The sequence below is a fragment of the Phacochoerus africanus genome, chromosome 8 (assembly GCF_016906955.1).
Source record: "Phacochoerus africanus isolate WHEZ1 chromosome 8, ROS_Pafr_v1, whole genome shotgun sequence".
NCBI lineage: Eukaryota > Metazoa > Chordata > Mammalia > Artiodactyla > Suidae > Phacochoerus > Phacochoerus africanus.
Window position 1 is genome coordinate 28313749 of NC_062551.1, and position 19899 is coordinate 28333647.

The window sequence follows — 19899 nt, forward strand, 5'->3', positions numbered from 1 at the left end:
CCAGGATTTCTCAGATCCCGTCAGGCCTTGGGTTACAACCACACGCTTCCTGAAGGGGAAACCGAGGCTTCTGTCAATCCAACTTGTTCCTGGGGCATCTGAGTGATTCACCCTGGCAACCGAATTGACCTGGTCCTAGGCCCATAGGGAGTGGATTTGGTTGGACCAGGTGGGATATCCTGAGGCGATTAGAGCTTTGGGCGGTCCGGTAGCTGGACATTTGCTCTTCTTCAGCCCTGCGGAACTCCTCCCCCTCACCCCGACCCTATTAGTCCCGGGGCGGGACCGCGGTAGGGACGGGCTTCGGGGGGGGTGCTTGGCGGCCACCCCCAGCCCGGAACCTTTCTTCTCCGCCCAGGGCAGGTTCCGGGAGCCGAAGCTCGGGCGGGCCGGAAGTGGAGGCGGTTGGTGGGGTTGGCGGGGCTCAGGGACGCGGCGCGGGCGGCGGTTTGCGAGCTTCAGGTGGACTGAGTGTGGTGACTGGCGTCGCACTGTCTGGCCCTGGCTGGGTTGTGCGCCCCTGGACGGTGCGCGGCGTCGGCGGAACGAACGCGGTGCGGACCGGGCGTCCGCGGCTGGGCCCATGGCCTCCTCCTGCGCGAGCATCGACATCGAGGACGCCACGCAGCACCTGCGGGACATCCTCAAGCTGGACCGGCCCGCGGGGGGTGAGCTGGGAGAGTGGGGGTGGGCCCTCGGCGACCAAGCAGAAGGGCGGCGCGCGCCTCGACCACCTTCATGGCCCAAGGGTCCTTGAGGACCGGCTCTTCATCCTTTCTGCCGGCGAGGGCGACGAGGGTGGGAGCGGCACATCCCTGAGCGTGCTTCCCAAAGGGCGCAGACCCCCGTGTGCAATCCTTCCCTGTCCCGGAGTCCGGCCGTTCTGCCTCGTCCTTCAGCGTTTTGGCTGAAAGTGAGGCCCCTTCTCTGAATCCGCAGAGCCCCTTAGGTCTCTTGGCCCCAGGGTCTCTAGTGTTCTTGGGACTGGTCCGGGTTTCCTACCTTTTTTGCCCTAGTTCAGACGCCTAGTCTGGGCTCTGTATGCCAAATTCTGGGTCTAGATTTAGGCGCTTATGCTGAGGAGCCGCTGATCCCCCTCTGCACCTTGCCCTTCCTTCTTGAACAGACTCCAGGCCTGAAACCCATTTTCAGGAGGAAGGTGACCAACCCCAGTTCTGTGTCCTCTCTGGCGTTAAGATATATCACCGAGCTCACAATCCTGATTGGATTAGGCTACAAAGATCTGCAAGCCCCAGTTTATTTCCATTCATTTAAACTTTGCAGTGGTGCTTCACAGCTGCTCCTGCCCTCAGTGAGCCCCCTGGACACAAGTGCTAATGAGGTGTAGTATAATGCTCTTGTCTCTGAAAGAAGGGTTTTGGTACTGTGATGGGGAGACGGTAGGTGGAGTGGGGGCTGGAAGGTGCCTAAGAACAGATCTGAGAGAGGAGACAATGTTTAGGCTAAGTCTTGCATCTTGGACAGAGGCTTGGATGTCAGAAAAGACATTCTACAAAGAGGAAATGACACGTGTGACTACCAAAGTTGCCTGGCAGATTCAGGGGCCTGTGAAAAGCTGTAGTGGTCGAGAAACTGGTAGGTGATGGTGATGTGGATGGGCAGTGGCCAGAGCTGAGAATTGGTGTGTCTTCAGATCCTGTTCTTAAACCTGCTGGAAGGCCCAAACTGACTCCTTTTGGAAGCATGCACTGGTGCCCAGTCTTGGATTTAAGGACCTTTCCCTCCTATAGAAAATCCACATGCTGCCTACCACTGAGTCCTTTTCCCCAGGCCTGGAGTGCCTGCTGCCTTTACTCATAAGCTTGGCTTGGGCCTCTCATGTCAGCTGCTGTGCAGACTGGTCTCCCCAAAGGTTTGGTAGAGCCTGGTGTGGGTAATGCTGTGTAGTTTGTTTGTTTGTCCTCATGGTAGCATGTTTGGGAGGCAAAGTGGTCAGCTTACCCTGAGCAGCTAAGGTGGCTCTGATGTAAGTGAAGAGGCCTGTGGGCTTTCCTCTTAACTCCTTGTTTATTGATTGGTACTTGATTTCCCACTTTGCCAAGTTGCCCTTGCTTGTCTCTACTCACTGGAGAACCATGTCAGACCCCAGGCTCTTTTGTGATGAGAAACTTGCCATATTCCTGAATAGAAAGCCTTAGTCTCTGCCACCTGGGAGTTTTGGAGTGGTGTCAGAACCTATGCAGGTACTTGAAGCAGTCAATGGCAGACAACTGAAATGCTGTCTCTCCTGACTCACACCCTACCCCATAATTTCTCTCCTCTTTGTCCAGCTCCTTCATGTCCATTCCTCTAGGGTGGGTTCTTCTGAGCCATTTCTGTGTGAGGCAGTCTCCTTCCTTTCTTATTCTCACGTCTTATCATGTCTTTCCATGCCTTAGGAGCCCAGCCCCTCTTCTCCAGCCCCTCCTCTACTTTGGTCTAAGCCCTGGTACCTCTCACCTGAATTCTCAACTCTCCTACATGCTGCTTTAGAGCAGTCAGTCCTCTGGCATAGCAGACCATGTCATTTAGCCATTTAAAACTCTTATGGCTCTTATTACTACAGGAAAATCTAAGCAACCAGCCTCATACATGAGACCTCTGTAGCCTTGTTTTCCCTCCATCCTTCCCATCTTTGTGTGTTATTGCCACATTGGCTCTGGAGTTCCCATTGTGGCACAGTGGGATTGGTGGTGTCTCTGGAGCGCTGGGATGCAGGTTTGATTCCCCAGCCCAGGACAGTGGGTTAAGGATCCGGCATTGCCACAGCTGCAGTGTAGGTCGCAACTGTAGCTCAGATCTGAACCCTGGCCCCAGGAACTCCATATGCCTTGGGGCAGCCAAAAAAGAAAAAGAAAATAAGTAAATAAATCACGCACTAGCTCTGATGGCACCTCTTCTGTAAAGTCTGTCCTGACCCTTCCTATGCCCTCCCTCAAGTACATAGAGTCCCTCTATGCTGACCCAGGGCTGCGTATTAATTGGCCTTAAAGAGGCCATGATAACTTGAGGACTTATAGTCCTCCCCTAGATAGAAAAGCCCCATGCTCATCCTTGGTCCTAGCATACATCGGGTTCACCATCAGTGTTTATGGAATAAGAGTTGAACAAAGAGCCCTCCTTCCCACTGACATTACCTTGTAGAGTGTTCCTAGAGCACCTCATGGTTCTTGAATGAAGCTCTTCAGGAGAGGCCAGTGGGCAGGTGAAACAATCTTGTCATAGTGGCCCTTTCTGCCCCTAGGCCCCAGTGCAGAGAGCCAGCGACCATCTAATGCCTACAATGGAGACCTCAACGGGCTCCTGGTCCCAGACCCCCTCTGCTCAGGTGATGGTACTTCAGCAAACAAGCCTGGTCTCCGAGCCATGCCACCTATTAATCTGCAGGAAAAGCAGGTCATGTGAGTGTCTGGGAGATGGCAGGGGTGGTGATGGGGTCTTTGAGACATTTACTGACGGAAGGCATAAGATGAAGGGAGGGGGTCCAGCAGCCTTTGCTACTTCCCCACTAGATGACCTAGGGTGGAGCACTTAACCACACTGAGTTCGCACTAGGACGATGAGCAGGGACAAGCTCAAGAAGTTGGCCTAGATCTGAAGTTTGGGCTACTGGTTTAGCATGGAAGTAGGGCCATTCCCAAAGAGGGAGGTGAGCAGGGGGAGCTGTGGGTTTGGGGAATAGTGGACCAGGCAGAGCTGGACATCTGAGATTTGACACCTTCACCAGAATGGCTGTATCCTCTCCCCCTCCCAATCCTGCCCATCAAGACTTTGGGTGAACAAGAGTTGACATTTGTGGAGAGTTCCTGTTGTGGCTCAGTGGGTTAAGAGTCTGACTAGTATGCATGAGGATGTGGGTTCGACCCCTGGCCTTGTTCAGTGGGTTAAGGATCCAGCATTGCTGCGGGCTGTGGCGTAGGTTACAGATGTGACTCAGATCCAGTGTTGCTGTGGCTGTGGTGTAGGCCAGCAGCTGCAGCTCTGATTCAGCCCCTAGCCTGGAAATTTCCATATGTAACAGTGCGGCCCTAAAAAGTTAGGAGTTCCTGTCGTAGCACAGTGGTTAATGAATCCAACTAGGAACAATGAAGTTGCGGGTTCAATCCCCGGCCTCGCTCAGTGGGTTGAGGATCTGTTGTTGCCATGAGCTGTGGTGTATGTTGCAGATGCAGCTCAGATCCCGCATTGCTGTGGCTCTGGCATAGGCTGGCAGCTACAGCTCCAATTCGACCCCTAGCCTGGGAACCTCCATATGCCACGGGAAGCAGTCCTAGAAAAGACAAAAAAAAAAAAAGTTATATGCTTGTGTACCCCACCCTCCAGCTGCCTTTCAGGAGACGACAGTTCCACTTGCATTGGGATTTTGGCCAAGGAGGTGGAGATTGTGGCCAGCAGCGACTCTAGCATCTCGAGCAAGGCACGGGGAAGCAACAAGGTGGGCACCAGCATGACATGGCATGTGTAATAGATGGGGTACGCTTAGGATGCCCGTCCCTGTTTCCACTCTGCTAGTTCCTATGGGGACCATCCTAGATAGATAGGTAGTGTACCCAGTCTCAGGAAGCCAGGGTTGGCTGCTAGTCTCTGTAGGAATCTGACCCCAAGAGTTATGAATGGTGGTTCGGCTCACACATGTGGCCTCTACTGTCCCCAGGGATGCTGGGGACTACCTCAGCTCCAGGAAAGCTGCTCCAGCCCTCAGTTTCTATGACCTTCTTCTTGGTTCTCAGGTAAAAATCCAGCCTGTCGCCAAGTATGACTGGGAGCAGAAATACTACTATGGCAACCTAATTGCTGTGTCTAACTCCTTCTTGGCCTATGCCATTCGTGGTGAGTAGGGGCAGGGGGAAGGAGGGAGGTGTTCTACTAGAAGCCCCAGTTCCAATGTTAATCACTAAGCCCACTCAGACCTTAGGAAAGTAAAGGTCTGTGCTGTCCCCAGCTCTGCCAGGCCTTCTGGAGCCGAGTGAGCAAACCAAGCTTGAGACTGGTGGTAGCAGAGAGGCAGACAAGGGCAGAGTTTCTCTGCTGTTGCCTGAGCCTGGGTACTTATTCATGGCCTACTGCTCTCCTGATTCCAGCTGCCAACAATGGCTCAGCAATGGTGCGGGTGATCAGTGTCAGCACTTCGGAACGGACCCTGCTCAAAGGTTTCACAGGCAGCGTGGCCGATCTGGCCTTTGCACACGTCAATTCCCCACAACTAGCCTGCCTGGATGAGGCAGGCAACCTGTTCGTGTGGCGCTTGGCCCTGGTTAATGGCAAAATTCAGTATCCTTTCCCGGGGTGGGATGGGGGACTGAAGAAAAGCGGGTGGAGTTGGGTCTGCTAGACCCTACCTCGTCATCCACCTGGCTAGCCCTTAACACTGTGCTCAGAGAAGAGATCTTGGTTCATATCCGACAGCCAGAGGGTACGCCGCTAAACCACTTCCGCAGGATCATCTGGTGCCCCTTCATCCCTGAAGAGAGTGAGGACTGCTGTGAAGAGGGCAGCCCAACTGTGGCCCTGTTGCATGAGGACCGGGTGAGGGGACTGGGCACGGGGAGAGAAGAGGGGACTGAGCAGTAGTGGTGAGGGACATGGGCTGAACTCTCACCTCCTGTTCCTGCCAGGCTGAGGTATGGGACTTGGACATGCTCCGCTCCAACCACAACACCTGGCCTGTGGATGTCAGCCAGATCAAGCAGGGCTTCATCGTGGTAAAAGGCCACAGCACAGTAAGGCTCCAACTGACTGCTTTTCCTGCTGCTGCCTCCTTTTCCCCCATGTCCCTCATCTGTTCCCACACCTGTACCCACAGCTGCCCAGGCAGCTTTCTAGCACTGTCCATGGAACTCTGAGCACAGAGTGACCCTTTCCTGTGGAGCTCACGCCATGGAGCTCATCTCCTCTACGGGCCCCCACCCCCACCCCCATTCATTCATTCTTTGACGCAGACATGCCGATCCACTGTGGGTCACCTGAGCTCCCTGCCATCCTCACCTAAGAAGAGCTTGCTCCCACCTCTAGTCAGGTAGTAAAGTAAGGCTTTTTGGGTTCTTCTCAGTGCCTAAGTGAAGGGGCCCTTTCACCTGATGGGACTGTCCTGGCTACGGCAAGCCATGATGGCTTCGTCAAGTTTTGGCAGATCTACATTGAGGGGCAGGATGAGCCACGGTAAGGCAAGGCCTGAGGGACCAGGGTGCCCCCCCTGCCCCCAGGTAAAGGACACTCACTCAGGCCCCTCATATACCTGCCTGCAGGTGTCTACACGAATGGAAGCCTCATGATGGGCGGCCTCTCTCCTGCCTCCTGTTTTGTGACAACCATAAGAAGCAGGATCCTGAGTGAGTGAGTGGGCAGGCAGGCGAGTGGTGGGCTGGACCTTGGGCTCCCAACAGGGGCCCAGCCAGCCACTCATTGCCTTGTTGCTTTTCAGGGTCCCTTTCTGGAGGTTCCTCATTACTGGTGCTGACCAGAATCGGGAGCTGAAGATGTGGTGCACGGTATCCTGGACCTGCCTGCAGACCATTCGGTAAGCAGGGGCTGTGGGGTGGGGCAGGGTTGGGGATATGTGTTCTTTCCACTCTCCAGCCTCATTCATCCTGCCTTGTGGCCCCTCCAGCTTCTCCCCAGATATCTTCAGCTCAGTGAGTGTGCCCCCAAGCCTCAAGGTTTGCCTGGACCTCTCAGCAGAATACCTGATTCTCAGTGATGTGCAACGGAAGGTGGGCTGTAGTGGGAGCGCCCTGAGCAGAGCTGGTATCATCAGGAAGGACAAGGGTGTGTGTGGTGGCTCACCTTTGAACTCAATACTTGTGCAGGTCCTCTATGTGATGGAACTGCTGCAGAACCAGGAGGAGGGCTGTGCCTGCTTCAGCTCCATCTCTGAGTTCCTGCTCACCCACCCTGTGCTGAGCTTTGGTATCCAGGTCGTGAGTCGCTGCCGGCTGCGGCACACTGAGGTGCTGCCTGCCGAGGAGGAGAACGACAGCCTAGGGGCTGGTGAGCTGCTTAGGGGTAGGGGTATGTGTTGGGATGTAGGAGAGTGCTAAGGCACGGAGGGCCAGGGGCTTAGTTGTCCACACTGTCCTTGCAGATGGGACCCATGGAGCCGGGGCCATGGAGTCTGCAGCCGGTGTGCTCATCAAGCTCTTTTGTGTGCACACTAAGTGAGTGTGTTGGGGAGGCCCACCTGTGCCCTATCTGTGCCCCCTCCTGACCCTCCTGACTCTGACTCTCCTATTCTCCCATCCTCTTCCTTCAGGGCACTGCAAGATGTGCAGATCCGCTTCCAGCCACAGCTGAACCCAGACGTAGTGGCCCCGCTCCCAACACACCCTGCCCATGAGGACTTTGGTGAGTTGGGGCTAAGAGGGAAGCAGGTTCTGACTGGGGTCTGAGATCTGACTCAAGTGGCAGCTTTCCCCATAGCATTTGGAGAGTCTCGGTCTGAACTGGGGTCCGAGGGCCTTGGATCAACTACTCACGGCTCACAGCCTGACCTCCGACGCATCGTAGAGCTGCCGGCCCCTGCCAACTTCCTTAGTTTGAGCAATGAGACCAAGCCCAAGCTGATGACACCTGACGCCTTCATGACACCTAGCGCCTCCCTGCAGCAGGTGTGCTGGGGAGGAGTGTGGGCCTGAGGGCAAGGGCACCGGGAATGTCCCTCCACAGCCACAGCCCTCATTCTCCACATCTCCCCAGATCGCTGCATCTCCCAGCAGCAGCAGCAGCAGCAGCAGCAGCAGCAGCAGTAGCAGCAGCAGCTCCTCTCTCACAGCTGTGTCTGCCATGAGCAGTACTTCAGCCGTGGACCCTTCCTTGCCCAGGTGAAGTGAGGGTCAGAGTTAGGGGATGGCAGGGGCTGGTGCCAAATGATGCCAAGCTCTGGATGCTTACTCATCCTTTCTGCCACCAGGCCACCTGAGGAGCTGACCTTGAGCCCCAAGCTACAGTTGGATGGAGGTCTGACAATAAGCAGCAGCAGCAGCCTGCAGGCAAGCCCACGGGGCCTCCTGCCTGGCTTGCTCCCAGGTCCGGCTGACAAATTGACTCCCAAAGGGCCTGGGCAGGTGCGTGTGGGGGTGTGTGTGCAGTGCACAGTAGCAGGTCTATGGCAGTGGGAAGATTGGCGGCAGTCTCCTTCTACTGCCTGCTCCTGTCTGCGGGTCCTGCTCTGCCTCAGGTGGCCCATTTTTCCCCTGAGGTCATCTCAGCCTCGATCATCCTTAGAGGGCAGATTCTCAGCCTCTCCATCACCACCTCCTCTCCTCCTGGGCTATGGCCGTTTTTGACGTACATCCCCTTGCCCCACTGTCCCATTTTTCATCACTGCAAACACCAGTGCTTCATTCCTGTGTTACCCTACTTTCCCTACTTCCCACCACCTCAGATCCCGTCTTTGGTCCACCACAGGTGCCTACTGCTGCCTCTGCACTCTCCCTGGAGCTACAGGAAATGGAGCCCCTGGGGCTACCCCAGGCTTCCCCCACTCGCACCCGCTCCCCCGATGTCATCTCCTCAGCTTCCACTGCCCTATCCCAGGATATCCCTGAGATTGCGTCTGAAGCACTGTCCCGTGGCTTTGGTTCCTCTGCTCCTGAGGGCCTAGAGCCAGACAGTATGGCCTCAGCTGCCTCAGCACTGCACCTCCTGTCCCCACGGCCCCGGCCGGGGCCCGAGCTTGGTCCCCAGCTTAGCCTGGATGGAGGCCCTGGGGATGGGGATCGGCATAGTGCCCCTTCCCTCCTGGAGGCTGCCTTGACCCAGGAAACCACAGCCCCTGACAGTCAGGTCTGGCCCACGGCCCCAGACATTACTCGTGAGACCTGCAGCAGCCTGGCAGAGAGGTGAGGAGCGCAGGAGGGGGAAAGTGCTGATGGTAGGGGCTTCAGGTAGTGTTGCCCACTGCTAAATCGGCTTGTCCCCCAGCCCCAGGAATGGCCTCCAGGAAAAGCACAAGAGCCTGGCCTTCCACCGACCACCTTATCACCTGCTGCAGCAACATGACAGCCAGGATGCCAGTGCTGAGCAAAGGTGAGCACTGTTCCTCTCACTGAGAGGGCCAGCAGGTGGGTAGGTACCTATCACTTTCCTTCCCTCTCCCACAGTGACCACGATGATGAGGTGGCCAGCCTTGCCTCTGCTGCAGGGGGCTTTGGCACCAAAGTTCCCACTCCACGTCTTCCAGCCAAGGACTGGAAGACCAAGGGATCCCCTCGGGCCTCACCTAAGCTCAAAAGGAAGGGCAAAAAGGATGATGGGTAGGAGGGGACCTGGGGCCAGGGAGGGGGGTGGTCTGCAGGCTGCCTGCTTGACGTGGCCTGAGGTGCTTCTCACCTATGGCAGGGATTCGTCTATGGGATCCCGGCTCACAGAGCACCAGGTGAGTGGGCCAACACCCTTTCTGCTTCAGAGACTCCTGCCTGTGAGGGGTTGGGATCTGGGCCATCCCCTGGTCTTGTGCGGGAGGATGGGTGGCGCAGGCATCACATGACTGTTGCTACTGGCAGGTGGCAGAGACCCCTGAGGACTGGCCAGCTCTCATTTGGCAACAACAGAGAGAGCTGGCGCAGCTACGGCACAGCCAGGAAGAGCTGCTGCAGCGTCTGTGCACCCAACTTGAAGGCCTGCAGAGCACAGTCATGGGCCACGTGGAACGTGCCCTAGAGTCACGGCATGAGCAGGAGCGTATCCTTGTGGGTGGTGGCACAGCAAGGCATGGGGATGGGGCAGCAGCAGCATTCTTGGTCCAGCAAGGGATATGGGAGCTGCTCCAGGCCTATTCCTTAGCTATATTGCAGAACGGCGACTGGAGCGGGCGCTGGCCGAGGGGCAGCAACGTGGTGGGCAGCTGCAGGAGCAGCTGACGCAACAGCTGTCACAAGCGCTGTCTTCAGCTGTGGCTGGGCGGCTGGAGCGCAGCATACGGGATGAGATCAAGAAGACGGTGCCTCCTTGTGAGTTTTGCATGGAGACATATTCTGGGTGGGCCAGCTGGGAGTGGGGCCCCCGATCTGTCAAGCTTCCTTTTATGGCTCTACCTCCCTCTCCTCACCCTGCCCCAGGTGTCTCGAGGAGCCTGGAGCCCGTTGCAGGCCAGCTGAGCAACTCTGTGGCCACCAAACTCACAGCCGTGGAGGGCAGCATGAAAGAGAGTATCTCCAAGCTGCTCAAGTCCAAGGTGCTGTGGGGCCTAAGATGAGGGAAGTTGGTGGTTGGTGGGTTTGGGCCCAGGCTTTCAACTTGGCCCCTCCCTCCACCACCAGAACCTGACAGATGCCATTGCCCGAGCAGCTGCAGACACATTACAGGGGCCAATGCAGGCCGCCTACCGTGAAGCCTTCCAGAGCGTGGTGCTGCCTGCCTTTGAGAAGAGCTGCCAGGCCATGTTCCAGCAGATCAATGATAGCTTCCGCCTGGGCACACAGGAATGTGAGTGGGGTCGGATACCCCAAGATGGGAGGGGCTGTGCTCTTTTCCCCACCATTCCCTCTCATGGCCTCTGTGGTGACTTCTCAGACTTGCAGCAGCTGGAGAGCCACATGAAGAGCCGAAAGGCACGAGAGCAAGAGGCACGGGAGCCTGTGTTGGCCCAGCTGCGGGGCCTGGTCAGCACACTGCAGGGGGCCACTGAGCAGATGGCGGCTACTGTGTCCAGCAGCGTTCGGGCTGAGGTGCAGCACCAGCTTCACGTGGCTGTGGGCAGGTATGTGGTCAGGGTACTGAGCTGGGTGGTGCATTTATTGAGGGCCAGACTAAACTCCCTGTTGACCTCATCTCCCTCGCTTGCCTTTGCAGCCTGCAGGAGTCAATTTTAGCACAGGTACAGCGCATTGTTAAGGGTGAGGTGAGTGTGGCACTCAAGGAGCAGCAGGCCGCCGTCACCTCTAGCATCATGCAGGCCATGCGCTCAGCTGCTGGCACACCTGTCCCTGCTGCCCACCTCGACTGCCAAGCCCAGCAAGCCCATATCCTGCAGCTGCTGCAGCAGGGCCACCTCAATCAGGCCTTCCAGCAGGTAAGCCGGGCAGTAGGCCCAGCTAGAGTCAGGAGTCTTCCTTACAAGGTCCACAGAACATAGATTCTATTTTACCCACCAGGCTTTGGGGGGGGGGCGGTCTGGGCCCCAAAGGACTCTTTTTGGTTCTTTGGCCTCCAGGACTTTTCCCCTGCTTTTTCCCTTTGCCTGGACCCTGGATCCCTTTCTTTCTACCTCAGCCCACCTTGCTTCATAACCACCCTTCTCAGGAGAGCATTTCTGAATAACAAGACAGCCCTACTGTACTCTCTCTGCGCCTCTGAGCATCCCCCTCAGAAGCCTTTAGGACCTACTCTGGTCATTCTCTCCCAGGCCACGTGGCCAGATAACAAGCAGGCATTCTATCCTGACATTAGTTATAAACTCTGTTCTCTACTCAGGCCCTGACAGCTGCTGACCTGAACCTGGTGCTGTATGTGTGTGAAACTGTGGACCCAGGCCAGGTTTTTGGGCAGCCACCCTGCCCCCTCTCCCAGCCTGTACTTCTTTCACTCATCCAGCAGCTGGCTTCTGACCTTGGCACTCGAACTGACCTCAAGCTCAGGTGAGTGAACATAGTCAGGGACTAGCGCTGGGGTGAAGGTGGGGGAACAGTTCAAAACAGAGACTCCCATTCCTGGCTGATCACCTCCCTAATTTTCTCTTCCAATCCTCTCTGCCCCCACCCATCTCGCCCTTTGAGACCTCTATTGTCAAGCAGCCTCTCCGGGCCTCATTACCACCAGGGGGCGCTCCCATCCGCTGGAGGCCACCTGTAGCCTGTCCCTTTCCTCCACCCCCAGCTACCTAGAAGAGGCTGTGATGCACCTGGACCACAGTGACCCCATCACTCGGGACCACATGGGCTCCGTCATGGCCCAGGTGCGCCAGAAGCTCTTCCAGTTCTTGCAGGCTGAGCCACACAACTCACTTGGCAAAGCGGCCCGGCGTCTCAGCCTCATGCTGCACGGCCTTATGACCCCCAGCCTCCCTTAGCTAAGCCTGCCTTGCCCAAGGGTTGGATGGCACTGAAGGCCAGAAGACAGGCCTAGGTCAAAGCAGGTCATGTCCACCCATAACCTGCTCAGGCTCCCACCTCTGGCATGATCAATGGGGGTAGCACTGGCTGTGGTCTACAGGTTTTGGTAGCCAGCAGGTTTAGGCTGGGCCCAGGGTGGGTGTTGTGCCTTCTTGGGTTCTGCCATGCCTCGAGCATGACCACCGAGATTGTGACACCACTTGAGTTGAATTTTCCATGTTCCTTTTTACCTCCAATTTGGGTCTTTTTGTTTTGAAAAACATTGAGAAATTCAATTAAATGCTTTTGGAATAAAATGGAGTATGTGTGTGCTTTCCATGTGTCTTTGGTGTGACTTTGATAACTGCCCTCTGCTATCTGCCTCCTCTTCTTCCTGTGTGGACTGTCTAGGCCAGCACACCCCAGGGACCCAGACACTCAACCCTCATCTGCCCAAACTGCCTTCCCAGATTTCCCTTCTCAGTCTCTGAGGCAAGGGCCCTGGGGTCAGCACAGCACCACCCTGTGCCCCTGGTTTCTCCTCTCTGGAGTACCTTCCTTCCTCGCTGGTCTGGGAATTGAGGGCGGGGTTGGTCTGAGCCCCGCCCCTGTCTCCCATCCAATCACAGTCCCCCCCTTTCGGGGGCTGGGCCGAAGGGCTGCACTCCAAGCTGCTAGCTCTGGCACTAGGCTCCCTGCGAGGGATGATGTGCTGTTGCTGTTGCCGCTGCCGCTGCTGCTGTTGCCACCGCTGGCAACCACCCTGTGCACTGGGGCTGTTGCTGCTGCTGCCCCTTGGTGAGTGCCGGCACACCCTCTCTCCAGGCTGGGTGTAGGTTGTACGGGAGCTGAAGGACAGCCTTCCTTAGCGCTGAGAGCCAGGGTGGGGAGGAGGTGAGAAGGTTCCAGGGAAGGGATAATGTGTGCCAGCAGCTTCAGGATGTAAAGTGAAGGGTGTGAACTGAACCCTAGTTTGGGGGGAAGAACTCCAAATTCCTCAGTCCCCATTCTGACAAGGGCTGGCCCCTTACAAGGCTCCCAGACCAACTGTGGAGATCTCTGAGGTCCTTTCGTAGGGTCAGGCCTGTATCCCAACCCGCTCTAAAGTCTCCTAGCCATCTTTGGGGAGGGGATAGAAAAGCCAAATAAAGCTTGTCTAGGCTGCAAAGAAACTGGACCTTGCTGGGGGCCCTGGCCCCTTTTACTGTGTCTGTACTCCTTCATTTGGACCATTCTCACCTGACCTGGAGCCCAGAAGCTGAAAGAGCCAACCCATGGGAGACTTCTTCTTCCCCCATACCCACCTATCTTGTCCAGGTCCACCTAGAATGGGGTCAGGGCAGGTGGTTCCCAGACGTGCCCCTTGGTTCCCTGGGGTGTCCCTTTCATGCTGAGTCATGTCCCCAGAGCACTCCCTAGTAAACAAGCCCCTTGGGGTTGCGGGGGTGCAGGTGTGTCAGCTCATCTTATCAACTGTTCTCCACCCCCACCCCTAGTCCTTGTATGTCCCCTGGCAGCAGCCACAGTAGGCCCAGGCCGCTGTGACACCATATACCAGGGCTTCGCCAAGTGTCTCATCCGCTTGGGGGACGGCATGGGCAGCGGAGGCGAGCTGGAGACTGTCTGCAGGTATGGGCAGGTGCAAGGGCTGCAGCCCAACTCCCTCTCCTTTTAGTCCTGAACTTCTTTCTTCCCATCCCAAAGCCCCCTGCTTCACCTAATTCCCCTAACCCCACACCCTTAACAGGTCTTGGAATGACTTTCACACCTGTGCCTCACAAGTCCTATTGGGCTGCCCAGAGGAGGCAGCTGCCGTGTGGGAGTCACTACAGCAAGAAGCACGCCGGGCCCCACACCCAGATAACTTGCATGCTTTGTGTGGCACCCCTGTGCATGTTCAGGAGCGGGGCGCGGGCCCGGAGACCAACCAGGAGACGCTGAGGGCAACAGCGCCTGCACCACCCACCCCAACGCCCACACCCCCACTGCTGGCAGCTGCTCTGGTGCTTGCCTGCCTCCTGGGACCTCTGGCCTAGCCAGTCTGGTCAGGTAGTAGCACCCCCTCCTCCTACCCAGCTCGGGTGGCTGCTGTCGGGGCTCCTCAGAGCACTCTCGGCTTTCATTAAAGGTATTTATATTTGTATTAAGCTCCTTCTTTTCTTCCTGCTGTGCCTGCTTGCCTGGGGTGGAGGCCTCGAGAAGCTGATCCCCAGGATGAGATGGGCGGGGCTGAAAGCCTTCACAGGGGACTCTGTCTTTCTCCTCACAAACACTCATTTCCCAGGGGCAGTGCAAAGCTTTCCACTGCCAGCAAGTTCCAAGAGTTTTGGTGGTGACCCAAGATGTGCGGGAATGTACATCTTTCTCTGTCCTCCCAGGCACCTGGCACTCCTAGCCCTACCTGCCCCTCCTTTCGTGGCTCCTAGCACCATGTGAGGTACATGTACATTGTCCCCACTCGCAGGTTCATTCCAGCCTCCAGGCTCTTGACCATCTCATCTCCTTCTCCTGCTGAACTACCATCTTAGCCTTCAAGACCCAATTCAGATTAAGTACCCTTTCCTTCTCTGGGGTCCTGGTTTTCTACAAGGTGGGGAGCCCCTGTTGGAGTCTACATTCAAGTCTCTGAGATGACCTGGGGCTGCAGACACTGGGGTCACAATGAGGGTTCCTCTGGCCTCTGATCTCCACTAACTTGTGACTTGAGAAGAGGTGGGCAGTGTGAGGTCTAAACAATCCCAGAAAACTTTCTGGAAGCACAGATGAGCATATGATGTGTGAGGAGCCCCTGTTCATCCTGGTGGAGAGGAAGAACAAGAATTGGCTGGGCAGAATCCTGAGGGAAGGAGGAGGCCTCAGACGGTGAGACTCTCTTTTGATCAATCCTCTTCCACTGCCAGGACCCTCGTCCAAGCTACCTCCCCAGGACCTGTGTAGGCACTGCCATGGCCTCTTCACTGGCTTCTACTCTCACTCTCGCCATTTCATTCTCCATTTTCTAAATTAAAAAACTGATCCTGATATTAAACTTCTTTTCATAGTCTACAAGGCCTATATAAGCCAGCTGGTTTTAGAGGTAGGATAGTTTATTCAGTCTACTCCATCACCGCCCCTCCAGCAGCACAGAGGAATCATCTACCTACTCAGTCCTTGGGGTAAGGGGAGGTTTCAGAGAAGTAGAAAGATAGAGGGTGATAGGAGGTAAAGATGCTAGACTTAGCAATGATGGAGAAGTGGGGCTGAGTTAGAGAGAGGCCCAAGGAATCAGGAGTGGGGGGAGGAGGGGTTCTGGAGTCCAGAACTAAGACTTGCACTAGAGTCTATACTGGGAGGGTGTTGCCCCCAAGACAGAATCAGGCCTGATGGGACCCTTGCTTAGGCTCCAGTGTGACAGTGCCTCCAGAGACCTCCACTCACTCACGTAGGAGCCCTATTTCATCAGTGCTTCCCAGGCACCCTCCCATTCCTGTTAGCTAAGATGCCCCAGGTAACTCACTGCTCTGTCTTTGCTCCTGTGCGTCATTTACCCATTCTTTTCCTCCCACTTCTCTCTCCCAACCATTCCTTACCTATCTTCTCACATCACCTGAAGGAGAAAGTTTAGGGGAAAAAATCCCTCCCAGATCTGCCCCCTTTGATCACCAATATCTTCCAGAAGGAAAGGCCAGCCTCCTATTCCTCTGGGGCTTTGTGCTCAGAATACCCTTCCCCGTTTCCTCCTGGTGAACTCCTACCTCTTGTTCTGTATCACCTCCTCCCTAACCCTGCCTCCAAGCTGAGTCAGACGCCTCCTACAGCTCCACACAGTTCCTGGGCTTTCTTCTGTCTCAGTACTCATAGAAGTGGCTCACTGGCCCGTTAGTGTCTGGGTCCAGGTTTGAATGCCCTACTGTGGATTCCCCAAGGGTCCTCTTTGTATATCTAGCACCCAACCTAGGGCTGAGTATAATAAGTGCATTTGTGAGAGTGTGTGGAATGAAAAAATAGAATCTCTAAGTCTTGCACAAAAAGTTTTATAGTCAGCAAGAGCTTGGACTGAGAATGACTTCAGAATGGAGGATGTATCTTCTTGGGGCAGCCTCCTTAACCGGGGCTTACTGTTGGGAAGGGTGGTGCTGGGGCTCCAAACCCCAAAAGTCTTCCCAGAGCCACTCTTGGTGGGTGACCAGGAGCAGCCCGCTTGCAGCAGCAGGGGCTGCATTGGCCAGCCATCAGGGGGATTACCATCCTCCTGCTGTGACCTACTTTCCCCCGGTTTTTGCTCCCTAAGTCCCTGCTCTTCCCTGGAATTGAGTGACCTGGAGTGTGTGCATGGGGGTGGGGCTGGGGATAGAATCTGCTTTCTGGCCAGGGGCTTAAGAGCTTTGTGTGTTTTATCCCAGAGCTGGAGGAAAGGGGTGGGCTGATAGCCAAATGGACTGAGCCCTAGACACAGCTGCCCAGGCCGGAGGATCATGGTAATGGCGCTTATCACATTTGCAGCTCTGCAACATGGAATAGCTTATTGTTCAGAGGAGGGTCTGGGGGCTGAATATCCTAAGCCCAATCCCCTCTGCATCAATATACATCTTCATCTCAGGGCACCATGTTTTTCACCAGAGCACAGACCAGCACCTGCCCATAGCAAGGAGTCAATATTTTTTTTTTGTCTTTTTTTTTGTCTTTGTTGTTGTTGTTGTTGTTGCTATTTCTTGGGCCGCTCCTGCGGCATATGGAGGTTCCCAGGCTAGGGGTTGAATCGGAGCTGTAGCCACCGGCCTACGCCAGAGCCACAGCAACGCGGGATCCGAGCCGCGTCTGCAACCTACACCACAGCTCAGGGCAACGCCGGATTGTTAACCCACTGCGCAAGGGCAGGGACCGAACCCGCAACCTCATGGTTCCTAGTCGGATTCGTTAACCACTGCGCCACAACGGGAACTCCAGGAGTCAATATTGAAGTGAATTATTGAATTTATTTGCCAAATGTAAAATAGAGGTGTTGTGCGGCTTTCTAACCTCTCTCAACCTTGGAATTCTATATTATTTTCAACACTTACAATTACTGAGGTCGATTATGATGCCTATTATATAGAGGCTTAAAAAATATAGGCTTAAGGAGGGGAGATGTTAAGCTTACATGATTGTGTGTCAGAGGTGTGATATGATCCCAAGTTTATTTGGTCCCTAAGTCCCTTCACTTAATCATCATACTAAACGTGTGGAAGTAACTTTTTTTTTCTTCACAGCCACACCTGCGGCATATGGAAATTCCTGGGCTAGGGGTTGAAAGGGAGCTGAAGCTGCCTGTCTACGCCACAGCCATGGCAACATCAGAGCCAAGCCTCTTCTGTGACCTATGCCACAGCTTGTGGTAACGATGGATTCTTAACCCACTGAACAAGGCCAGGGATCAAACCTGCATCTTCACAGAGACAGCATCTGCTCCTTAACCTAATGAGCCACAATGGAAACTCCTGGAAGTAACTTTTAGGGTTGGTTTTTTTTTCGGCCTTTTGTCTTTTTAGGGTCACACCCCCAGCATATGGAGGTTCCCAGGCTAGGAGTCACATCAGAGCTGCAGCTGCCGGCCTACACCACAGCTTGTGGCAACGCCAGATCGTTAACCCACTGAGTAAGGCCAGGGATCGAACCTGCAACCTCATGTTTCCTAGTTGGATTCATTTCCACTGCACCATGATGGGAACTCCTAAGGTGTTTTTTTTTTTTTTTAAATAAAATATTTTGTGATATCCTACTATATAAAACAGACTGTGATATTTTATTGGTGTTAATACATATTTAGGTTTAAAATACAAAATTAGCTTATACAAAGGCAATCCCATGTTATGAAGTAAGTGCTCAATAAAGATTTTAATAAATGAACAGAATGAAATGAAGATGGATGGAGATTATAATCCCCTTCTTGGAGTTCCCCTTGTAGCTCAGCAGTAACAAACCCGACTAGTATCCATGAGGATTCTGGTTCGATCCCTGGCCTCACTCAGTGGGTTAAGGATCTGGCATTGCTGTGAGCTGTGGTGTAGGTAACAGACCTGGCTTGGATCCCCCGTTGCTGTGGCTGTGGGGTAGGCCAGCAGCTATAGCTCAGATTGGACCCTTAGCCTAGGAACTTCCATATGCCACGGGTACAGCCCTAAAAAGACCAAAAAAAAAAAAAAAAATCCCCTTATCACTTGAGATACCTATTTCCCTCGCCCTGAAATCTGGGTTGATTGTAAAGTAGTGAGATAATTACGATCCCATAGGAGAATCATCAGTGGTAACAATTTTTTTCTAATGTATTTGCTGTGCAGTTTCAGAATATACTTAAATTCAGTAACAATAATAACAAAAATTAAAACAAACAAGGAGGGAGTTCCTGTTGTGGCGCAGTGGAAATGAATCCGACTAGGAACCACAAGGTTTCGGGTTTGATCTCTGGCCTCACTCAGTGTGTTAAGGATCCAGTGATGCTGTGAGCTGTGGTGTGGGTTGCAGACGTGGCTCACATCTGGTGTTGCTGTGGCTCTGGTGGAAGCTGGCCACTACAGCTCTGAATGGACCCCTAGCCTGGGAACCTCCACATGCCACAAGTGCGGCCCTAAAGAGACAAAAACAAAACAAAAACAAAAACAAAAACAAAAAAGCAAGGAGTTCTCTTGTGGGAGAGCCGACTAAGGATCTGCTGTTGTCACTGCAGCAGCTCAGGTTGCTGCTGTGGCTCAGATGGACCCCTGGCCAGGGAACTTCTGAATGCCCTGGGCCTGGCTAAAAAGAAAAAGAAAAACAAAAACAAAATGTTACTACACAGTTGGCCTAAAACTGATTTCATCGATCTTTAAGTTAACCATTTGCAACTCCTCTGTGATGGAGGTCAAATTCAACATATCTGAGTGCCTGAATTATTTTATTTAGTTTATTTTTTAATTATAGTTGATTTACAATTGAATTATTTTAACTGTAGTTTAAAAAATAATTTATTAATTAAATTTAAGCCTGTCCTGGAGTTCCCATCTCGGCGCAGTGGAAACGAATCCAACTAGGAACCATGAAGTTGTAGGTTTGATTCCTGGCCTTGTTCAGCGGGTTAAGGATCCCGCGTTGCTGTGAGCTGTGGTGTAGGTCGCAGATGTGGCTTGGATCTGGCCGTTGCTGTGGCTCTGGCGTAGGCCAGCGGCAACAGCTCCGATTCGACCCCTAGCCTGGGAACCGCCATATGCCGCGGCTGCGACCCTAAAAAGACAAAAGACCAAGCAAACAAACAAAAAAATTTAGACTGTCCTTTGCATAATTCTAGAGGAACTTCCAGAAACTTCTGTTGAATTGCACTATATCCCCAATCTCGCACTATAAAGCGCCCTCTCTCCTAACTACAATCTTTTTCTTTCTTTCTTTCTTTTTTTTTTTCCTTTTTAGGGCAGAACCAGCGGCATATGGAGATTCCTAGGCTAGGGGTCTAAAGGGAGCTGTAGCCGAAGGCCTACACCATAGCCACAGCGACGCCAGATGCCAGCCGCTTCTGCGACCTACGCCACAGCTCATGCCAACACCCGGATCCTTAACCCACTGAGCGAAGCCACGGGTGGAACCTGAGTCCTCATGGATGCTAGTTATATTAGTTTCCGCCGAGCCACAAGGAGAACTCCCTAACAAGAATCTTAAAACATTCTCCCCACTATCTACTGTGACTGCCAAACCTAAGTTCAAGGTTCTCGGAGCGACACAAAGACTCACCCGTTATTCCCGGGAGAGAGCCCAGCCCCGCCCTGAAAGCGTTGATTGACAGACAACGCTCCAAGCGCGTAGCCCTGCCCTCCCGAGTCCTTCTCAGCCCCGCCCAGTGGGCGTACGGAGTTTGTTTTGGCGTCAAGCGCGCGCTGTGATGACGCCA

The 19899-nt window shown here is 54.2% G+C and overlaps 2 protein-coding genes across 4 annotated transcripts; both read left to right on the top strand.

The window, feature by feature from the left end:
- Positions 1-371: 371 nt before the first annotated feature.
- EDC4 (enhancer of mRNA decapping 4) lies at positions 372-12343 on the top strand. 2 transcript variants are annotated; one of them, XM_047790461.1, is made up of 29 exons: positions 372-668; positions 3245-3401; positions 4324-4435; positions 4731-4830; positions 5082-5271; positions 5379-5526; positions 5616-5720; positions 6050-6159; positions 6246-6329; positions 6422-6517; positions 6608-6710; positions 6807-6987; positions 7082-7154; positions 7250-7341; positions 7417-7604; positions 7693-7817; positions 7907-8060; positions 8404-8837; positions 8920-9024; positions 9099-9251; positions 9337-9373; positions 9501-9678; positions 9792-9947; positions 10056-10171; positions 10257-10422; positions 10510-10696; positions 10789-11008; positions 11410-11573; positions 11812-12343. In XM_047790461.1, exons 1-29 carry the CDS (start codon positions 584-586, stop codon positions 12002-12004), a joined length of 4212 nt encoding a protein of 1403 aa, XP_047646417.1. In that variant the 5' UTR covers positions 372-583; the 3' UTR covers positions 12005-12343. The 2 variants fall into 2 exon arrangements, with proteins under 2 accessions (XP_047646417.1, XP_047646416.1); XM_047790460.1 differs by having other exon boundaries at positions 397-668; positions 7405-7604.
- An 80-nt stretch (positions 12344-12423) lies between these two features.
- NRN1L (neuritin 1 like) lies at positions 12424-14173 on the top strand. 2 transcript variants are annotated; one of them, XM_047790463.1, is made up of 3 exons: positions 12424-12824; positions 13523-13655; positions 13774-14173. In XM_047790463.1, the coding sequence occupies exons 1-3, from the start codon at positions 12731-12733 to the stop codon at positions 14060-14062; spliced, it is 516 nt and encodes a 171-aa protein (XP_047646419.1). In that variant the 5' UTR covers positions 12424-12730; the 3' UTR covers positions 14063-14173. The 2 variants fall into 2 exon arrangements, with proteins under 2 accessions (XP_047646419.1, XP_047646418.1); XM_047790462.1 differs by lacking the exon at positions 12424-12824 and having other exon boundaries at positions 12831-13655.
- The last annotated feature ends 5726 nt before the right edge of the window (positions 14174-19899 follow it).